Source organism: Ricinus communis, chromosome 2 (assembly GCF_019578655.1).
Source record: "Ricinus communis isolate WT05 ecotype wild-type chromosome 2, ASM1957865v1, whole genome shotgun sequence".
Taxonomy (NCBI): Eukaryota; Viridiplantae; Streptophyta; class Magnoliopsida; order Malpighiales; family Euphorbiaceae; genus Ricinus; species Ricinus communis.
Window position 1 is genome coordinate 8,156,539 of NC_063257.1, and position 22,517 is coordinate 8,179,055.

General features: G+C 30.1%; 4 protein-coding genes and 1 long non-coding RNA gene across 5 annotated transcripts; 3 read left to right on the forward strand and 2 right to left on the reverse strand.

The window, feature by feature from the left end:
* Window positions 1-983: 983 nt before the first annotated feature.
* On the forward strand, window positions 984-2,275 carry LOC8285107 (pathogen-related protein). Its single transcript, XM_002526107.4, has 4 exons — window positions 984-1,197; window positions 1,297-1,429; window positions 1,512-1,813; window positions 1,903-2,275. The coding sequence occupies exons 1-4, from the start codon at window positions 1,060-1,062 to the stop codon at window positions 2,044-2,046; spliced, it is 717 nt and encodes a 238-aa protein (XP_002526153.2). The 5' UTR covers window positions 984-1,059; the 3' UTR covers window positions 2,047-2,275.
* Window positions 2,276-4,820: 2,545 nt separating this feature from the next.
* On the reverse strand, window positions 4,821-8,385 carry LOC8285106 (uncharacterized protein C57A10.07). Its single transcript, XM_002526106.4, has 3 exons — window positions 7,280-8,385; window positions 5,611-5,735; window positions 4,821-5,286 (listed from the first exon to the last, which is right to left on the reverse strand). The coding sequence occupies exons 1-3, from the start codon at window positions 7,860-7,862 to the stop codon at window positions 4,969-4,971; spliced, it is 1,026 nt and encodes a 341-aa protein (XP_002526152.1). The 5' UTR covers window positions 7,863-8,385; the 3' UTR covers window positions 4,821-4,968.
* Window positions 8,386-8,596: 211 nt separating this feature from the next.
* LOC8285105 (endoglucanase 25) lies at window positions 8,597-11,889 on the forward strand. The gene is made up of 6 exons (XM_025158605.2): window positions 8,597-9,912; window positions 9,996-10,300; window positions 10,386-10,862; window positions 10,952-11,084; window positions 11,159-11,331; window positions 11,429-11,889. Exons 1-6 carry the CDS (start codon window positions 9,540-9,542, stop codon window positions 11,807-11,809), a joined length of 1,842 nt encoding a protein of 613 aa, XP_025014373.2. The 5' UTR covers window positions 8,597-9,539; the 3' UTR covers window positions 11,810-11,889.
* A 138-nt stretch (window positions 11,890-12,027) lies between these two features.
* On the reverse strand, window positions 12,028-15,858 carry LOC8285103 (glycolipid transfer protein 3). The gene is made up of 6 exons (XM_015723566.3): window positions 15,399-15,858; window positions 15,240-15,295; window positions 14,846-14,976; window positions 12,619-12,754; window positions 12,369-12,512; window positions 12,028-12,290 (listed from the first exon to the last, which is right to left on the reverse strand). The coding sequence occupies exons 1-6, from the start codon at window positions 15,571-15,573 to the stop codon at window positions 12,255-12,257; spliced, it is 678 nt and encodes a 225-aa protein (XP_015579052.2). The 5' UTR covers window positions 15,574-15,858; the 3' UTR covers window positions 12,028-12,254.
* Window positions 15,598-17,897, forward strand: LOC125369191. Its single transcript, XR_007214809.1, has 2 exons — window positions 15,598-15,734; window positions 17,563-17,897. It is a non-coding gene; the product is annotated as an uncharacterized LOC125369191 (long non-coding RNA).
* The last annotated feature ends 4,620 nt before the right edge of the window (window positions 17,898-22,517 follow it).

The following is a 22,517-nucleotide window of genomic DNA, read 5'->3' on the forward strand; positions in this document are numbered from 1 at the left end:
TTATTTAAGAATTTATGACTATCAACTTTCCAAATTAAAAATAGAAAAACTTATGACTATCAATTAAAAAGAAGAAAACTTATGACTATCAAAACTTGTGAATTTGAAAATGATTCTAAACTTGTTTGACAAGTAATCCAGAGTACTTGTGGTTGGTCACTTGGTTGCTTTTGGTTCTCCTCCAACCAACTCAGATATATTCAGATTCAGTTATAAACTGGATCACTCCATCGTTAATTTACATTTACTAACTAAAAGATAGCATAAAGTTAATTAGATGGAAATTTGGATTCAAGTTTACGATTGATAGTTTCATACTAAAAATATGGTTTACCGTGAGTGGCGTAATTGTTGTTATTATTTGATAAATAATATAAAATAAAATTTAATAAAATTATCTGTACTTAATAATTATTTATTATATTTTAAAAAAATGTAATCTAAAAATATTTATAAATTTTTATTTTCATGAAATATTAATATTTTAAGATTTTATTAAATATAATAAATAAACCCAAAGCTTATCGCGTATTTTCAATTTTGATAATTTTATCCTAATTTGAAAAATTGGTTTCAATCGTATCCAAGCGTGTTAAATTGAAAAATTGATTTGTACTTATAATTAATGTGTCTGCCACCTGGGAAGATGAGATTTTGATGATGGTAATAATGAGGGCAGATGAGGTTTGGAGTGTGGATCGGCGCTGCAACAGTTATACGTATACAACTGCTCTTGTTTTTCTTTCAATGTTTATGTTGTTTTTTAATTAAATAAATGTGACACTATTATATTATATATTTTCTTTAATAAATTAATAGGGTAATGATTCCATGAGCAGGATCTAAAAGAAAAATTAGGTTTTTTGACTAAACTTTTAAATACTATTAAGTCCTTCATTCCAATATTTAAAAATTGCTGACCTGTACACTAGGATGAAAATTAATACCAAGTTCAGTGTATTGGCTACTTGTTTTGCCTATATAGAGCCTTCTCCTCTACAGCAACAAAAATTCAAACTGATATTATACATTATAAAGATCCTTTGTTTTAGTGACAAAATGACAACTTCAGCTGTTCAGGTTGACAAGTATCGTTCCCACTTGGACGGAGAAGAAGAGAAGAACACCAAATGGAGGTTTGGTGGCCCTCCAAACTATGATATTGTTAACAAACTCTTTGAAGAAGGCAGAACTCAGGTATGTCTTAGCTCTGTGTAAATGTGTATATGATTCCATTGTGTGTGTGTGTCTGTTTGCTGTAAGCTTGTAATCTGTTATTTACCTGTTTTCTTAAAGGTATGGCCGTCAGGTTCTCTAGAAGAAAAAGTGCAGAACCTTGTCAAGACATGGGAAATGGAAGTTTTCCACAAGACTTGCTTTGATGACTACAAATCACTTGATCCAAAGAGATATACTTTTAGTCTAAATGGTAACCGAGACCTTATTCGCATTGCAATTCAATAGTATCTCAAGTGAATTGGATCACGACTCAATGTATATGTTTGCTGCAGGAAGGAAACCAGTGACTTTGGAAGAAAAGCGCAAGCTTGGTGGAGGCTACAACACATTCATGCAGACTTCTTTACCAGTGAAGTTCAGAGCCTATGACCCTGACAAGGAAACTGTGGATTCAGCTCATGTTGCTTTTTCAACAGCTTTTCCTAGAGGTTTTGCTTTGGAAGTTCTCCAAGTTTATTCAGGGCCACCAGTGATTGTGTACAAATTCAGACATTGGGGTTATATGGAAGGCCCTTTCAAGGGTCATTCTCCTACTGGAGAACTGGTAGAACTCTTTGGGATGTCTATTTTTGAGGTTTCTCTCTAACTTACCATCACCATCATCATCCTCTTCTTCTTATATCTCTACATGGACTTCAATCTTTCTTTCTTTTGGTAAAACAGGTGGATAAAGACATGAAAATTGTGAAGGTGGAGTTCTTTTTGAACGGTGGAGAATTGCTTGGAGGTCTCATGAAGGGTGCTGCCTTGGATGGTACAACCACAGATGTGGCTCCAAGCTGCCCTTTCTTGAAGGGCACAGGATAGCATAAGAAACAAACTCGTACAGTGCTAGAAATTCCCTGCTTTGCAAGATAATTTATGAACCAATCAATGATTGCACAATAGGGATACTCGTGTTAATCATGATTTGATGCTTGTGTCTATGCAATAAACTTTACTGCATTTGGTTCATCTACTTAACCAGAATACAATTTTACTTCGAAGTTCAAAGATTTTACACAAGGATGTATAAAAGGATGTCAAGTTTGACTCAGATCCAACTATTTTATTACTCGTGTAAGCTTCTTAGCTTGATTTTATCTTTAAATTTATTAGAAATTCGAATCAAAATTTAAGAAGAAAAAAGTTGGACCCCATATATTCATCCAACACAAGCAAGCTTTTGAAAATTACGAACAAAGCTCTCTAGAATAAAATATTGAATTAATCTAGCTATCTTCAACCTGATAACTCTTGAGCTTAAAATGGGGTGGAAATGCTAACAAATTAGCCTGCACATCCATCCATACATCTGATATCTCCCCTTGTAGGTACATCGACATTTTTTAAACATACTTAATTTCTTTCCACCCCAATTATATAGTCATCAAATAAGATTGAAAATTTTCGGCCTCGAACTGCAAGAAGAATACTTAAATCTGCAGACAGTACTTAATTCCTGCCTCAACTTTTCATCTTCCAACGGAAAAATAAAAAGGAAGCTCAGATATTTCAGATTTATTCTCCTTTAAAGAATGTGATGTGATATATCATCTTATAGTGTTTTCTTCATTTTACAGAATTTGAATGGGAAAAAAATGATTTTATGCATATGTTCTAACACCATATTAATCTACTGCACTGACTGTCCCATTGATTTGATGGGTGACCCAGATCCTACCTCACAATAATTTCGCAAATGTAAGTTCAATGCAAATGCTTACTTATTTGTCTATATCAAGTAGAATCTTCTGCATCTTGACGGATTGAACATTAACTTGACATATATATATGGCGGACTTTATTTGTTGAGGGTGACAAATAGCCTACTTACTTGAATGGAGAAGAAGAGAAGAACTGAATGGAGGTTTGGTGGTCCTCCAAACTATGATCCTGTCACCAAGCTCTTTGACATCACAAGAGCCAAATGCTCTTGCAACATAGATAATCTTATTGTTATCCTTTCCTCTTCATGTTGAATATATGCTTTATAATTCTCGCTATTAAATTCTAATTAAATAATTTATATTTTACTAAAAGAATAATTAATTTAAATTTTACGGTAATTATATTGAATAATAAAATTTTAATTATTAAATTTAAATTTAATAGTTAAGATTGTACATCCATTACAATATCTAAACACGAGAGGATTTCAATGCAATAGAGTGCTCTCAATCTAATTTTAGTGAGTGGAGACTAGAACGTAGGCTTTTCGGACCCCAAGCCATAAGGACTTTATTTTTCTGTAGGAAAATGATTTATGGGCATATAGTTACGTGTGTAATCAGCCCTTAGAATCAATACTGTTGACTCAATAATGCAATGTAATCAACATCTTTTTCCAAAATGAATGCCCTCTACTTGTTTGAAGAGTCAAAATGGAAAATGATTTTTTATTTCATTTTATGTCAAGTCAAACATAATATGATTCTTTTCCAAAAAAGTAGGTTTAGCATACATCAATGTTTTCAGTCTCATACTCGAATTCCTCGATAAATTATAAGTTTTATAAGTTACACAGTACAAATTGTTCTAATTGAATAACTAGTAAGTCTTTTAACTCTTGAAAAAAAAAAAAAAGGAAGTTCTAATTGAGTAGTACGGAAGAAATTTATTTGCTTTCTAATGATTTAAAGGTTAATTTGCCCCCTCAATTTGGAGTCAATGGCCAATTTACTCGGATTTTAAATTGTTAGCCGCTTTCACCCATTAACTTAGTAAAAACGATCAATTTAATCAAATTCCCACAAAATTAAGAAATTAGATTCCACGCATCATGCAAAATAAGTGAATAAAGGACCTAAGAAATAAGTAAAATTTATTTTAGTCCTTGAATTTTATATTATGTATTAAATTTAGTAAAATAATTTGTATAATAAATTTTTAATTTTAATATAATCTAGTAATAATATTTAACAAAAAATAATTAAGTTTTTAATTTTAATAAAAAATTTAAATTAAATAATAAAATGAAACTCATGCTAATTTAAAATTTTATTCAAATTAGAAAAAATTGGTTCTTAAAAATAACTAATCTTAATTTCTATTATTTTTAGCATAATTTAGTCAAGTGGATAAGAAAGTTAGTAATTAGTTACTATTGTTTAATTTAAATTATTTAGTAATTTTATTTTAATTGAGATTGATACTTAATATAAAGTTTTAAGAACTAATTGAATTTTACTTATTGGTTAGGTCATTTAATTGAACTTTTACTTATTTTTCACAATGCATGAAATCCAATCTCTTAATTTTATAAAAATTTGGACTGAATTGACCACTTTTGCTAAGTTGGTGGGTAAAAACGGTTAAAAATTTAAAATCTGAGTATAAATTGGCCATTGACTCCAAATTGACCTTTAAACCGCCTTCTAATACTCACCGGTTGCCTCCTTTTCCTATTTGTATTAGTTTTTCTTTTGGGGGGTTATGTGCAGAATTATCTAATCTACTAATTTGTTTCAATGGAGAGATGGCCTCGAGGATTATTTGAAGTTAAAGGTGCGACAAGAAATGCATTGGTATTTCGGAATATAAGGTTCTCCTAGTGAACAAGTAGAAAACATCTCTCTATAATTTGTTGCCCACAGAAACTATTGGAACGAAAGAAATATTGCTTTTTTTATACGGAAGAGAACAGGGAAACAAAACATTATCAAGGCCAAGAAAATGTTCTCTGTAAGACTTTTTGGCTGGTTTATCCTATACCTATACGATCCTAACAAGAAATAACGGTTAATAGTGCTAAACCCAAGGGAGGGACCCTTGATAAAGAGCTGCTCCACAGTATCTGAACAAGCCTTCAATTTCAGGACAACCATTAGGATAAGGTATAGAACGATGAAAGGGATCACGACCAAGTTTTTTACGCCAAAGTGAACCTCGACATCCATATGGATCTTCTTGAAATTGGGCCCTCACCAATGCCTCACCTTTCAAAGCTGCTTCTTTGGAAGTTGATGATGCCGGAGTTCCAGAGTAAAAGAACCTCGATTCTGGAAAGTCAATTGCAGAACGATGCAGGTGTGCAAATCTGTCTTTCTTGAAATCATAACTAACAACCTGGCATCCGAAGATATAAAGAAAAAGGAACCGTAACTGTTACATCACAAGAAAAGGATCAAGGTCCTATTTTCTTGTTTTATTATCATTTCATTATTATCTACATGAATAATAGGTTGGCAAGAGTGTCCTTGGATATTTTTAAATTCTTAGAAGAAAAACAAATTGAACTGAAGATTCTTTCCTCTGGTGCTATTATGGTTGTGAAATGATAATACAGGCTTCTATGGTTGTTTCTCTTCTAATTCACGTAATAAATATTTATTGGTTCAATTATTTATCTCCTAGAATCGAAACAGAAACCTTTGAAAGAAAATGACTTACAGTTATATTTTGAGGATATGCTCCAGTAAGCTCTCGGAACCTGCACACACTAAAGAGAAGATTCTCAAAGCTATCTCTTGCATGTTCTTCTGTCAATGCCCTCCATCTGACACTTTCTTCATTGCCTAACATTTGCAAATTTGAGGACAGAAAAATGAAGATTGCACAATTAGAAACTTCTTGTAGACAAAAACTATTAAACATTCCCAGCACTGAGCTGTGTGAATGCCTGGAGAGTGCTAGTTCAGACAGTGAATGCATAAGGCAGAAAGTAGATAATGTTTGGCTAAGTATACAACATCATGGACAATGAGAACCTCTAAGCTGAAAATGACAATGGGATCGCTAATTGAACCGCAGATCTGGTTTGCAACTTTAAGTTTTCTGGAAGTTAGGACATGTCAGCACAAGAAATTTTACTCAGCCATAGGCCAGAGTCATATTGCAATACAGTACAGTGGTATTGAGCTAAGCAGCACCAATAATTAATGCTTCAGCCATTCAAGTGCATATATTTTTAATTTTTGGCAGTATGAGCTTGCGTAGATTTGAAAGCTAGAAAATATCAGTAAACAAACTTCAATTTGAAGTGTACCACCTTTACTTTAAGCTGAAGTATTAAGAATTGGCTAGTCCCAAGTACCTGGAATTTTATCTTTCTATCTTTATGTAATTCCACCACTATTTGTCTTAACCTGATTCTAAAGCTATGGAAACATATTCGAGATTTCAGCAGACTCCTGGTAATTCAAATTAGACGTGCATTTGTATATAGCCTAATTGTTGAACCTTTAGAAGTCTTGCTAAATACTTAGTAACCAAAGCAACTTTTAGCTGGTAACGAATAATTGGACTCTCATAAGCTCCAAAATGTGGGAGACAGTTTGAAAATGATGAAAAGAATTTGTCTATAGAGGGACAGGTGACCCAGTTTCAATTAGCGTATAAAGTAGAGTAGCAGTCTGGCAAATAAAACTGAATAGTGTGAAACTGAAAATTCCTCAAGAAAGCATCATAGTTTGTTCTCCAAGATTCATTTCAGCTAACATACCTTCTTACTAAAATTCATATCAAACTACATACTCATTTTCTTAATTCCCCAAAGCATAGATTAAATTACACAATAGTTAAGCGTTGACAATTATGGCTTAGAGTTAATGAAACACTAGCCTATTGGAGGCTATCTTTTGTTTTGGTACATTATTTTAAGTGCCACTTTGAGCAATAGCAGAACATATCAAAATTGGAACTGATTTATTGCCAGATAAAGGAAAAAAAAAAAAGAAGGTCACTGGTATGTTTCAACTGGAAGATTGGTCCTTCATAAAATTCTTGCTCAATGCTGTCCTCTTGACTCAAAAATCAAAAGTTTATTGATGAATTCCAAATTACCAGAGGGAGATCTCCAAATGCAAGATAATAAGACTTAAAACCTTTTATAGGTGACTAAAAATATATTTAGGTACAACAAGCGGAAGAAGAAAAGGGAAAGAAAAACACAAACAAAAAAAAGATGAACAAATAAGATAAGCTTCTCTTCGGTAAATGGCTTCCTATTTTTGATATTTAAAGATTTAAAAGAATGGAGGACAAGTCTACAAACAATTTCTACTCAAAGTAAGAGATGATAAAAACCAACATAACATGTGAGATAAGCACAATAACTCACCAAACCATCCTTTTGATTCAGCAACAGTCCAATAACTCTGTGCTTCACTACGAGGACCAGCATCTTTTCGAGTCTCACCTCCACTAAACAAAAGTAAAGCCTCATCATCCTTTGCTGCAATTTGAACTCCCTCTTGTATATGAGTAATAAAAGTAGCAGCCTGACCAGGATGCCTCTGATAAGACTCCAAAAACCAGGAATCCTCCTTATCAACTTTCCCACAACTATTACTGGTATACACTGAATGCCCAGCAACCATTACAAGATTTTTAAGCTTGGCGAAAGGGTAATCATTCTTAGCCATAACCAATTTTGGATAACTATTCATTGTTCTATACCGGCTCTCATACAGAGCAAGAACAACAAGAATAGTGATGCCCAAAGACAAGGAAATGATGAATACAATAAGTGGGTGCAGCTTGTAATAGTATTGTAGCCTGTTAGCCAGAGATTTGAGCATTTTGAAGGGGTTAAGTGAGGATTTTTTCGACTTCCGGAGTCTTTTGATAGTTCCTGATTCTAAATCAAAATCACCTCTTGGATATGCATTAAAAGACTTGGGACTATTAGCATATATGTTCATGATAAAACAAATCCAGCTTATTAGCTGAGATACTGAAGGAAATCAAGCATGCCCAGATGGCAATTTGGAGCTAGCTAAAGTAATGGGATCATGAAAATGCAAACCCGAGATAGAGTTAACCAAATATAATCAATTTACACACATACCCGGATGAGAATTTGAAGAAATGAAGCAACGGCATCATGTAAATGATTCAATCGCCCAAGTAAAACAATATTATAGAGAAAATAAAACTACCCAATTTCAATGGATCAACCGATAAAGGTCACGAATTTTAGTGAAAAGAAATCACGCATACCTGGAACAAATTCAGGGTAAAGAACTCAATTGACAGACAAATCGAGAATGGATTTGGAGAAAGAGAAAGTAAGAGTAAAGAGAGCGAGAAAAAGAAAATTTTCTTCTAACGAGATTGTATTGTTGGGTTGTTTAATTGGGATTAAGATTAGATTATGCGTGATGTTCAAAAGATTCAGACTTTTGATGTAGTCGTTTGTTTAGAGAAGTGTAGAGGAGAAGACGACAAGCGGTTTTCTGTTACCTGATAAAAGTCAAAAACCAGATTGACCATATAATTGCTACTAGATGTTGAAGAGGGGCAAACATGAATCCCAGTTAAGCCCACAGGTCCTCTATTGAAACTCTTACAAATTGGGTACCTCTTGGATCTTAGCCCAAAGCTTTAGTCTAAACATTTTACTCCCTTTTAAATTATAAAAGACTTGTTTTTTTTTTTTTCTTCTAAATGAAAAAAATACAATTTTACAACAAAAAAAGTTTACATGTTTCTACAAATTTTTAATTCTGTCAGAAAGAAAAATTTAATTGTATAAAGGTATATATTCAGTAGGGAAGTTAAATAATAAAGTTAATTTTATTTTTGTTATTAATCACTTTAAATGATGAAGTGCACTTCTATTATATGGTGATAGTAACAAAATGAAAATTAAAGTAAAAAAGGAAAAAGAAGCAAACCAATAATCATACAAGGCATACTGTTATTTTAACTAAAAAAAAAAAAGAAAAAATAGAAATTGTAAAAGAAATAGCTTTCCTTTTTCATAAAATGTAGCCTTTTTATTATTTATTAAGAGAGGTGCAAATTTCAGAGTAGCAAATGATAGTGCTGGGGCAAACTAAAAAAATAAAAATAAAAATTATTGTCTCACCAAAGATCAATTCTGCTTCTTACTTCCATTACATATTGTTAATTTTAATTGTCTATCCAACAGGAAGAATTTATTCTCCTGTGACAATGAAAAAGTAAAGGAAATTAGTAATCAGTTTGCCATTAGAAACTGTTGAAAAGATAACAATGGTTTTATGGCATTCTACAAGCCGGCATGAATAGCAGAACATCTCTGTCTCCTTATGTTACTACTAACTATCATGTGCTGCAGACAAAACAGGCATTGTAATTACCGTTAAGCAGTTTCCTTCGAGGTTTCTTGTCCTTTCAACTGCATATCTAGTCTAATCTATCTTGAGCACCCAATTCTTTGGAATCTCTTTAGTTTCTTCTGCTTATTATACACCAGTAAACGATGGAACCACATTGTTTTTATTTTAAGCACTCGAATTTCTTTTCCTGAGGCTGCTGCACTCTAGCTATTTTCTTTCCCCATTTCCTCTCAGACACTGTCTTTCAATCCAACGCCTTCATCATCATCATCATCCATGCCAAGCTCAAATTCAGGTGTAGATCATAATCCTGCAATGTATGTTCACTCAATTTCTGGGGCAGGCAGGCTTCTTCCTTCAGCTAGCCAATGGAACTCGATAGAACTTGACTTTAGTCTTTTTCCGAACTCCAAAACTAACTATGACTCGATCCCCTCTCGGTACTCCAAATCTTTCGAATATGAACTTATTATCACCGATAGACAGTACTTCAAGCGCTTTCTTTACATTTCAGTCGTCATTGTTTTACTCGTGATAGCAACTGTCTTATTAGTACACTTCTTGCCTCACCAGAATAAGCTCCATGGGAATTCAAAGAATCTGACACTTGCACTGAGCCAAGCTCTGATTTTCTTTGATGCACAGAAATGTAAAGTTTTTTTTTCTACTTGAACAAAAGATTATTTTTCGCGTTGTAGATTTTCATATCTCATTGAAATGTTGTTTCTGCAGCTGGGAATTATCCAAACAATAGTCCTGTGAAATTCAGAGGAAATTCAGGACTGCAAGATGGGGATTCTGTACCTGGTGGCCTTGTGGGTGGCTTTTATGATTCTGGCAATAATATCAAATTCAGTTTCCCTGTAGCTTATACCATTACCCTCTTGAGTTGGACTGTGATTGAGTACCATCAGAAATATGCTGATATAGGTGAACTTGATCATGTCAAGGACATTATCAGATGGGGCAGCGATTATTTGCTCGAGGTTTTCGTTCCGTCAAATTCAACTTCGGATCCCATTACAATATATTCTCAGGCAAGATATCTATAACTAAGTACGATGATATACATATTTTAACTTTAATGAAAAGATAGTGAATCCTTGTGTGTTGAGATTTTAGGTTGGAAGTGCTGGCAATGGCACTGGAGGTGATAATGATATCAGTTGCTGGCAAAGACCCGAAGATATGAGCTATGCAAGAACTGTCTCAGCTTGTGATGGCACAGCTTCTGATCTAGCAGGAGAAATCATGGCATCATTTTCAGCAGCATCAGTAGTATTCAGAGAAGATAATGCTTACTCAGGACGATTAATCAGGGCAGCAGAGTTTTTGTTTGAGGTTGCAACTAAGAATGATACTGGTCATATACAAGGAACTAACACCAATATTGAGACTTGTGGAGGACAGGCAAGATTGTTTTATGATTCATCAGGCTACAAAGATGAACTAGTCTGGGGAGGAACTTGGTTATTCTTTGCTACTGGAAATAATTCTTATCTCCAATATGCTACCGATCATTTTAGCGCAGCGGAGGAAGAGGAAGCAATATCAGAGAAAGGAATTTTCTCTTGGAACAACAAGCTTACTGCTAATGTGGTAATTTTGATAAAAGCTTCTGTCAGGTTCAGAAAGGATTTAATTAATTTGGGTGGATAGTATTAATGACTTTTAAGAAACTTCTGCAGATTTTGCTAACTCGACTTCTATACTTTCGCGATATGGGCTTTCCCTTTGAGGATAGATTAGGATCTTCATCAAACGCAACCAATTTGCTCATCTGTTCTTATCTTTCTCAAGGAACCTTTAACAGAACACCAGGTCAGGTTCATGTAACATAGAACATTTCTTGGAATTCTTTTTTCTCATGATGCCTTAATCATTTCTTGACATAGGTGGCTTGATACTCTTAAGTTCTGATTATGCTGGGCCAATCCAGTTTGCTGCAACAGCTTCTTTCCTGAGTAAATTATACAGTGACTATCTTGAGCTTCAACTTAGATCAGGAATAAGTTGCACTAGTGATGATTTTTCCCTTGAAATGTTGCGAGATTTTGCCAGGTCTCAAGTAAGCACGCATAAAGCAACAAATGTTGAAAATTGCAGGTACTAGCATTGGAGATGGTCTTACTTGTTGCTATTTGCTTTTCCCTCCTTATTTTCAGGTAAATTACATTCTAGGAGATAACCCGAGGAAGATGAGCTACATGGTTGGCTTTGGAAACCAGTATCCAACCCATGTTCATCACAGGGCTGCATCAATCCCTTGGGACGGTCGGAGCTATACTTGTCAAGAGGGAGACAGATGGCTGCAGTCTAAATATCAAAATCCGAATATTCTTTATGGAGCCATGGTTGCAGGACCAGATCCATTTGATAATTTCTTGGACGAAAGAGACAAACCGCAGTTCACCGAACCAAGCATAGCTAGCAATGCAGGTTTAGTTGCAGCACTCGTAGCCCTTCATGATTCGGACGGCATTAATTCAGGCATAGACCGGGATGGCATCTTTAAACACATTCGTGAACCTTCTCCATCTCCTTAATACACTCGTAGACTGACTTCAATTCCATAAGAAAGAGAACATAAGGCAAATCAAGAGATTGCCGACATTTTGATAAATAAGTGAAGTTCAAACAGGTTTTCTTTTTCGAGGATAAATTTTAGCTGTCCTCACTTCCATGCTTTCATTTGTACATTCCAAGTAATATCTAAAGGAAGCTCAAGAGAATCTCATGGCTAACTTAATGTTGGACCTGTGGCTTCAAAAAGGGTGCATTCTATAAATTCTGAACATCTCATATCATTCACAGCACGAAGATGTGGTGTTAACAGATTTTTTGTACAAATATTAGTTGCTCGGATAAACAGGAAATTAATTAGACTGTGTTACAAAATTCACTCTTGCACGAACATAACATCCAACTTAAGGTTATATATAAAACAAAAAACTTTGTACATGTGTTCTGCTATATTTGTTTGTATCCTCTTTAGGTAGACTTCAACTTATCCAACCTGTACAGTGTCTGCAAGAATTCAATAAAGCCAATCAATAACCCGGAAGTAGGATAATCATGTGAAGCTGGAAGAGAACTTAGGCTTACCAGAATAGAGTGAATCTCATCTAGAATAGGCACGAGCAGTGAAAGGAAGGTCTCCATATCCTCTATAAGCTTGTGGGTGGGTTCGTCTTTCGGCTTCAGGAGACTGATGATGGTTTTGGTATCAGGAATTAATTTAAGAGCTACCTGCAAACAGTCTGTTAGTTCAATATTTGATGCTAATTTAAACTTGTTCATATAACAAATTGCTAGAAGTAGATAAAGAGGAAACAGGAAGGAATGCTTTAATGACTTTAAAAGCAGCAGATGATATCCATCCATGCCATGGCTTCAAAGTGATATTGTAACACTCTTCCACAGCTTCCTCCATTTCCTCACCAGGATCCCTCGCTAGTCTTTGCAGCAAAGCAGCTGAAAAATCCAAAGATCTGGAAAGCAAAAAACAAGTTTCACTTGTTTAATCAGATCAGCATTTGGCAGCAAATTAATACAGTTCCCCCATAATCTGATGACAGACTACTACTACTAGTTTGATGATCATGAACAATGCCTAATTCAAAGTTTTCACATTCAGAGGGGCTCCCAATGCAGGAAAATCTTTGCCATATAAGTAGATGCATGCATTCTTTCTGTCAAATAACAATATAACAAAGAAAAACCTTAAATTATTAGGTAAATCCTGATGAAGAGCAGAAAATTGGTAAAAGAAAACAGTTACATTCATGGTGCAATGCGACAGAAAGAAAGGTAATGATGATAATTCTATAATTTTTGGACTTCTCAGAATTGCAATTATGAATGTTTTGGGCCTAATTTGATAGGAAACGGGTCAACGATGAAAACTCGCAGCTTTGCTGTGATGCCCCTCGCTTTTGGAAAAATTCCTTTTTAAGCTTCTGAAATCACCTTTTTGCCATTTTAGTATTTCTTTTATTTCTTTAATTATTTTTAGTAGAAGAATCAGATTAGCACGCAATCTATGGCTTATGTTAGTCTAATTAAGTATTTCATTTTCATGTGTATTTAGTTCGAAAGTTTTCCTTTTTCATAATTTTTAAATTTTTATTTATTTGACCGGTCTTTTCTAGTTGGGTTGGATTAGGATTTCTTCTTGTATTCTCTATTAATTGTATATTTTAGGAGAAATTATAAAAACACTTATATTTTTTATTTTTTATCACGGTTTTTTTATTTATTTTATTTTATTATGTTAAAATATTAAAATATAATTTTTTTAGTTTTTTATTTAAAATAAAGTTTTGGTTGTTTTTTTGGTAAAACAATTGAAAAATAACCGCAAAACAACTAAAAGTGATATTTACACAGTAAAAAAATTAAAAAATATTTACACCATAAATTTAAAAAATTAAAAAATAGCATTAATGAAAAAAATTTATAGAGTAAAAATAATATTTTTTATTAATTTTTTAAGATATTTTTGAAAAATTTCCTATATTTTAATGACTGAAAACTTCAGTAAAATATAATATTTTTATAGAATAATTTTATGATTTTTCTTAATTTTCGATATTCAAATCAATAAACTTTTAATATCTATTTATCTGGTATTCTTACACAAATTAATAAGTTTATAAAAGTTAGTTTTTAGTTTTTGTTGATTATTGAAATTTCAGCTACTCAACTCCGAAAAGATTTTGGTAACATATGAAAAATCAATTAGCCCAAAAATTTAAGTTGTTGTGTGAGATTTTTATTTTTAATATTCACCAATATTATATTTGATTGAGATTATAAAATTTATTTGTAAATAAAATCTATTTATAAATATGAAATTTATGTATTTAGTTGTAATGAGAATTCATTTTAGAATTCTATTTAATTAAATTTATAAAATTAATTATAACTAATTTAAATTATAGTAAAATGGATAAAATTTTAAAATAAAATTTACATTAGTAAATTAAAATATTTCATAATATGAAATTACCTCTTTCCACTTTATGTTTTATTTCATTGTTTGCTCTCATTTATTTTACATGTCTTTACTTTTTGTTGGTCTTTCTTTACTGTAATTTATTTGAAAAAAAATATTTATTTGATCTGAATTTTATAGTTACTATTTAAGACATTAAAATATGCAATTCTTTTTATTTACAAATAAAATGAATTGGTTAGATGTTAATCAAATACAGTCAAAACAGTTATCGTACTTTTTACTAAAAGGCTATTTTCCATGGCTAACTTGAATATTTGTCTTAACAAATTTACAAGCTATTTTATGCCTTCATTGATTCAAATAAGGCAATGTAGCATGGATAGTTATATAAACCCCAAAAAGAAATAGTAAAATAGGACTATTCACTTTAATGGATTAAAGTTGATTATTTGCAGAAGAAGGGTGTAACCTAATAATTGAAGGAGGTCAAGCACACAAGTAATAATTAATATTTTCGATAGGTGGGCCATTACTTGATTAAGCCGAAGGAGGAGTTAATCCATTACTGAATTATTTAATGACACATTAAACTAAGTTGAGAACATGTTCTAATATGCTGTACCTGGTAAGCCAAACAAAGGCTTTGCTAGAGCTACTTCCCTTCCTTGCATTGCCTTCTTTAGCCTCTTTCTTCAATATTTCGACCAGATTTGAATATAAAGATGGATCAGAATTACATTGCACCTCTAGTCTCTGTGGATAAGAATAAAGAACGAAAATTCAGATCAGCAAGGAAGGAGAAGAAGAAAGGACGAAAGAAACGCCAAACGGCCATGTCCTATTATTAGCCAAGAAAATGACAAGTTGCAGACATTGACAAAAATGACCAGAGTCTGATTGAACAGTGAAGACAAGAAAGCAAAGTCATTGAAATGTCAATAGGGTGTGTTCTGTCATGAATAGAAAGTCAAGACTCTGGTGATAAGTGAGAGAACTTGAGTAATAAAAGACACTACCTGAACATTCTGGTTCATGTCTTGTCTCAAAACTGCCATTGTCGGACCTATCTTATCTTCATAACGAGAAATAGCAAAACCAAGAAATTCAAGATCATCTTCCAACACGGAGATGTTAGGGAAAAAAAAAATAAAGAGGAAGGTGAAGAAGATACTGACCAAGAACTTGAATAACCAAATTGCAAAGATATAAGAAAGGCCTTGTAGGTATATAAGCTTCAGCATCATGATGATTACTACCACTATTACTAGTTTTGAGTTGGACCAGCACAGAGAGCTCTTCAATGGCAGATTTAATCTCTGACCCTTTCTCCATTTCTCTTCTCCTCTTCATATCTCCAAGATTCTTGATTCTTATATCTCTTTATATATAGCTCACAACTGGGTTTCTTTCATAGGTCAAGATTTGTTTATTTATATGGTTGTGACAAGAAAGAGTAAAGGAAACATGGAGTTTTGATCCAATGACAGTCTCTTCAGAGAAATAAAAAAACTGTAAGCATATTAATCGTTTACTTCTATGATTTGAACTCCAGTTTTAATTTAATTTTATATGTATAAATTGCATCAGATATATAATTTCTTTTTAAATCTTTTTCTTCTGTAAGAAAGTGATGGTGACATTATATTTGACCTTGGAGTTATCTAACACAGCTATATCATTTTAATTGTTTAGCGTATAAAACCTTTTTTTTTTTCTTAATGCCTACATGTGATTGATCTCGACCATCCATTTTAGATCCCTGTGCAGATTTTCTACCGTTTGTATTTGTACATGCATGATATATTGTGGGTCCTCGAATTACAACATTAATAATGAGTTATCCCTTCCCCTTGTTGGGGAATATTTATTATCATGTTGGCCATGGAGATAAGGTTAAAGGAACTGGTTAAAGTTCTATAATATGCTCATAGTTAGTGCCCATTGAGTTTTCACCTTTTCAATGAAATCTTCTCTGTGGTTGAATTCAGTTTCATCCAAGGTTCTAACTAATCGCATCATGCATATGATTTTCAGAAAATCAAAATTGAGCCATTTTCCAAGAAAATCTGTGCATATAATGATAGCTTTTCTTAGTTCCTTTTTCTTGAAGTGAATTCTCACTTTAATTTTTTTATTATTATTTACGGAACTTAATAATAATAATAAATAATGATACTATAGAAATTGTAATTTACTGTTTTATCAATACTATTGATAATTGTTAAAAATAAATTTTTTTATACATATTTTTTTATGTTTGATATTTATTTTTATCTTTTATATCAAGATGTATTTGTCAATTCTTATTAACGGGATATCCGTATTTTTTTAAAAAATCTATTTTTACCTAATATAGAAAATAAAATTTAAATTTAAAACTTCTCATTTTTAAAAGTAAATATTTTTATAATTTAAATTAAATCTTAAATGTAATTAAAATATTTAGAAAACAAAATTTATTATTTGAGGAGACTAAATATGTAGTGTGAAGTTAGGAATTTAGCAGTGGGAGGCAATTGTATCATCTTAATAAATATTATATACCATATGTATAAACAAAGTTAAAGTTAGATCATTTTTTTTTTACATTATATCACATAAAATAAAATGAAAATCTCTTTAGAATGAATATAAATAGGGTGTATTTGAGATTGTGTTTCCAGATCAGCTTTTTCAAAGAAAATTTTAATTTTTTATTTATTGGAAATAGGTTTTTTAGTTTATGGAAAAATAGTTTTTGAAAGTAGTAAGTAAATTGAAGAAAAAGTCCAGATGATAATCAAGATAAATTTTTAAAAGCAATAATAATAAATTCTGACAAAAAAAAATCAATTAAAGAAAAAAAAGTATAAGTCTACTTTTAAAAACCAAACATCAACACAGCCAAATAGACTTTTATGAGATGAAATAAAAGATGATACCTAAAAATAGGTGAAAGAGTTATATATATTTTTTTATATGATTGGACATAAAGCCTAGATAAAGATATCATTATCAACTACAGTATATGCAAAAACCATTAAATTAAAAAGAAATTCTTATGTAGATTTGTTGTATCCATGACAGTTCATACTTATAAGTATTTTATATTTTAATATTAAATAATTAATACAAATTTTTTTATTTAAAATTAATGAATATATGTCAATCTTTATCGATTTGATAAATAAATAGTAATGAAATTTTTCTTAATTAAATCTACTTAGCATGTAATTTTATTTTTTTTATGGAATAAATATTGGATAGGGTGTTGATATGTGTCGACACTAATTCCTGCTCTTGTAAACCTTTTAATTTAAAGGGACCTCTTATTATATAATCATTGATTGCTTTATGCAGACAAGGTTTCTCTTCTATGAGAAGAGCTTTATGTAGAGAAGTTGCTGTCTCATTCGTAGAAGCCATACAGGAAAAAGATGGATTACTTTGCGGCCACAGTTTCCTTTTCCATTTCGTTATTTTTCACTTTGATTCTGTCGAGACAATTTCTTTTGGTTCGTCATTAATACCTTGCCAATCCTCTTTTCTTCTAAATCTTTCTTCTTCTTTTTTTTTTATGTGACCTGGTCAATTCTGAAATGTCAAAGCAAAATTTTGATCATTTCCCTTTCCTTTTAGTGTAATTTAACACTTGTTCGATCTCTTAATCTAAAACCTAATAATTTGCTGTCAAATATAGATGCAAATGACAATGTTAAGCTGTGTGAGTTGATTATGCTATGTGTTAATGGACTAAAAATATTTAGATAATTTAGTAGAGATGATGAGTAATAGATTTATATAAGATGTCAAACTTGAGGGTTAATGGCTAAAATATATATAGGTCCATCCTTTAATGTAATAAAAGCTAGAGAAATGGTGTTATTAAAATTTTAATGATTTTTTTAAAAGAATTACATCACTAAATATGATTTAGTATCGTGGATTTGAATGTAATGCAGTCACAATAAATAAAAATATTTTCTAGATGTTTTATCTTAGAATTTCTCACTCTCTTTTTCTTTATTAGTTTGAAGAATATGGTATAATTGATAAAATAAAAAAATCAATTTTTTATTTTTTTTGTCTCAATTTTTTTAATTAAGTACATATTATTTATCTACCAATTCGTCAATTTAACTATATAAACTAGGAACAACTTCCAGTTTCCATATAGTTTTATTTTGCGTTTTCTTTATTTCAACATTGAAACATTAAATTTTAATGATTATTTGATCATTAAATTTTAATTTTAACGATCGAAATTAAATTGATACTACTCTTATAAGTTTTATGGTAAAAATTATGTAGCAAAGAACTAGTTATAAATTATAAAATATGTCATAATGAACTACGATGAAACTCTTAAAAATATGAAACTACTTCTTATTATCTTAATTAAATACCATTATTCATTAATAATATGACAAAGTAATTTTATTTTATTACTATTATTATTATTATTATTATTATTATTTTTGTAAGAGGAGTCAGGTTCTAATATATAGAGTCACAATATATTCTTTCTGGTAGTTATGCAGTGAGTCATAAGGGATGAAACACACCTCTCTTTTCTTTGATAAGTGCTTACATTTGATAAGATGCTTTCATCTTAATTAATAATTAATAATTAATATGCATCTCATACATTTTTTCTATTGTTTATTGGATTGCATTCAACTCTCAAAGGATTGTCATTGGATATGGATACATTATTATAATTCATTTATAAAACAATTCAATTTAGTTTATTTGCCTAATCATTTGGCGGAGCCGAATCTCTTTTTTCTATTTATTTTATTCATATTAGTAGTCGTATTGATGTAGTTTGAATTTGTTGAAGCAAGAAGGTAATACTATAACAGAAAAGTCTATCCTCATGCTAATTTAATACTACGTTTAAAAAGCCTCCCTGGACAGAAAAATCGTTTAATTTTTTAAAAAGTATTACTGTAATTTTAAATTATTTTTAACAGAAAAACCTTCAGATGGAGATTTTATTTTATTTTTTTGTCAAAAAAGAAATTACGATGCAAATCACAATTATATTTTAATTATTTAACTTTCATCGATGATTATTATTAATTATTTAAAGACATATATTTACATGTAAATATTAATAATTAGATTTATTATTTAATCTTTTTTTTTAGCCTAATCCTGTATATATGTTATTATTCAATATAGAAGTAAAAGTATTTATATTTTTGTTTCTTTCTTATATTATTGAACTCCAACTTTAGAAAACCAGTATTCTTTTTTTTTTTTCAGAAAATTTCTGTTAGTTAATTTAATAAGATTCTATAAGAATTAGATACAGCTTCCTAATTCTATAAATATTTCTAGATTAATTATTAATATAATTTAAAATAGTTAGAATTTTAGCTAAGAGGTTTCTAATCCTATAAATATTCTTTCATTAATATGAACAATAAATAATCATTAATAATTTCAGTTGATATATGACTATATTAAATTATTGAATGTGAAATTTATTTTTAATAAATAAAACATAATTTAAACAAATTAAAAACAAGCAAAATATCTAAAATATGTTATATATGTACATTATATGAAAAAAGAATTACATATGATAGGATTTGAACCTATATGAAATGGTTTCAATAAAAAAACAATATCCATGCTTTTCTATTTCATTCCAAATTCTTTTTATTTCATACTCTTTCATATTTTTTATTTCATAAAGAAAAAGAAAAGAATCTTCGGAATTGCCTATTCTTTCAATTAAAATTGAAATGTAATAAAAATGTTCATGTAAATGATAGACTAATCCTTTTATATTTACTTTCTTATTATTCAACTTTAGAATAAAACATTCTATCTTTTAGAATTTATTATTTGATAAATGATTTTTTCAATTTATTATTAGATTATTATAAAAACATATCTCTTATGATGATTAATAGAGAGCTCAAAACTGCTGAGTGTATTAAATACAACCCAATAAAATAATAGCTGTAATTGATAAAAAATAAAATAGTGCTTAAAATCGATGCGGTATTAAAAAAATAGAACTTCCTAATTATACTTTTTGAAAACCAATTTTCTTTATTTAAAAAATAGAAAAGAAAAAACAAACTTTATACCCAATAAATCAAATATTCATAGTTACAAGAGTCTTTGCATCACATTTAGACTTTAACAACATCATTACGTAATGATCAACTTATATTTAATTATCAAATGATTAAATTAATTCATCATATATTTTTTAAAATTTTTCGAGAATCTAAATTATCTCATTCTTATGAAATTATTAATATAAACTTTTTGGTAAAAGAAATTAAGAAAAAAAAAAAAAGAACATAACGTGTCAATCTCTCATTGTCTAAATTTTATAAGTAAATTTGAGATAGAATGATTCAAATAAATAAAATTAAAATTTTAAGAATAAAATAAAATAAAATATAATTAGTAATCTTTCTTAATATGGATACTTGATGAAAGTAGGGAAAATTTTACACCCGGTGGTGCAGCGGTGAAAACGGGCCATGTGTTTTGGAGTGTTTTGATTAATCAGACATAGTTATTGCCAAGTTATCCAATTTCTATTTAGATGCCTTATGTACAAAAATCACTGAATTGTTTAATCCTCATTCGCCATTTTTAAATTAGAATTCAACCTGAAGCTAATTTTGAAAATTTTGACATAATTAGTTAATATTATTAAAATTTCCCAAGTTTATTAAAATAGATTTTAGTAACTGGGCCTTGTCTAAAGTCCTAGAAGCAGAAACAATTTTCAGGGAAATGAATGGAATCTTCTGAGCATTAGTTTAATTAAGGTTTGTAATTTATTATAATCACATATATACAAGTTGGAGTCTGTTATGTCATATTACTTTAGACAGTCAACGTGATTAGGTTTCCTCAGCTTGTGGGATTGTTGATTTTAATAATATTCATACCACCCAATATCCCAAAAACCCTCTCATCATCTCTTGCAACTGTATATATTATGTTGGTGTATTTTACATACTAGACATATATTAAAAAAAAAAAAGAAACAAATATCAAGCTTGTTTAATTCATAAGCGAATTCTTTTTTACTTTAAGTTATTAATTTAATAATTTAAGATCGGATTATTACTAGTTGCTTTGTTTTAGAGAAACAAATTATATAGTATGGGAGAAAACGGAATTAAGAAACTACAAAATAACTAAAATCTGATAACTTCCTCATTAAATTATGTTTCATATTGGATAATATTTGATTTTCTCTAGATGTTGCTACGGCCACAATTGCAAATGAATCGAGTCGATTGTGATGATTAACTCTTCATTTAAATTTAGAATAGAAATAAAAATAAATATAAATCGAGATATAAAAAACATATATAAGAGGTTTAAAAAATAAAAATTAATTAATTAAATTTTTTATTTAATACTTTCTATTATCTAACGTGATCGTCAGAGTAAATATCGAAATATAATTCTAATATTCTCTCCAATCTTATAGTTTACAAAATCAACTAGAAAATCCGACGGAGGATGTATCAATTTTTTAAAAGAGTCATAAGCTTATAAGTTACTTGAAATTCAACTTCATAAGAACTTATTTAAATACATCTTTTGAAACTTGTTTAGTAAACTAATCAATCACCAAATTAGATAAAGTTCATAGTATAAAGTTCACTAATTATGTACATAGTATATAGTATGGGAGAAAATGGAATTAAGAAACTACAAAATAACTAAAATCTGATAACCTCATTATTAAGTATTTTAAAAGACAAATTTGTTTTTATGTTTCATATTAGATAATGTTTGACTTTCTCTAGATGTTGCTATGGCCGCAATTGCAAATAAATTGAATCGCTCGTGATGATTAAGTCTTCATCTAAATTCGAAAGAGAAATAAAAATAAATATAAATCGAGGTAGAATATGAAAACATATATAAAAAGTTTAAAAAATAAAAATTAATTAATTAAATTTTTACTCACAAATTAATTTATTTGATATCTTTTATTTTTTAACGTGATCATTGGAGTAAATAACGAAATATAATTTTAATATTTTCTTCAATCTTGTACTTTACAGAATCAGCCAGAAAATTCAGCGGAGGATGTATCAATTTTTTAAAGGACTCATCAGCTTATAAGTTACTTGAAATTCAACTTCATAAAAACTTATTTAAATACATCTAATGAAAGTTATTCAGTAAATTAATCAATCACTAAATTAGATAAAATTCAGCTCATTAGATTCATAAACTAACTCATATATTAATAGCTTGAGATTTGAAAACAAAACTTGCAGGTATATTTATTATTAAATATAAAAATACTTATC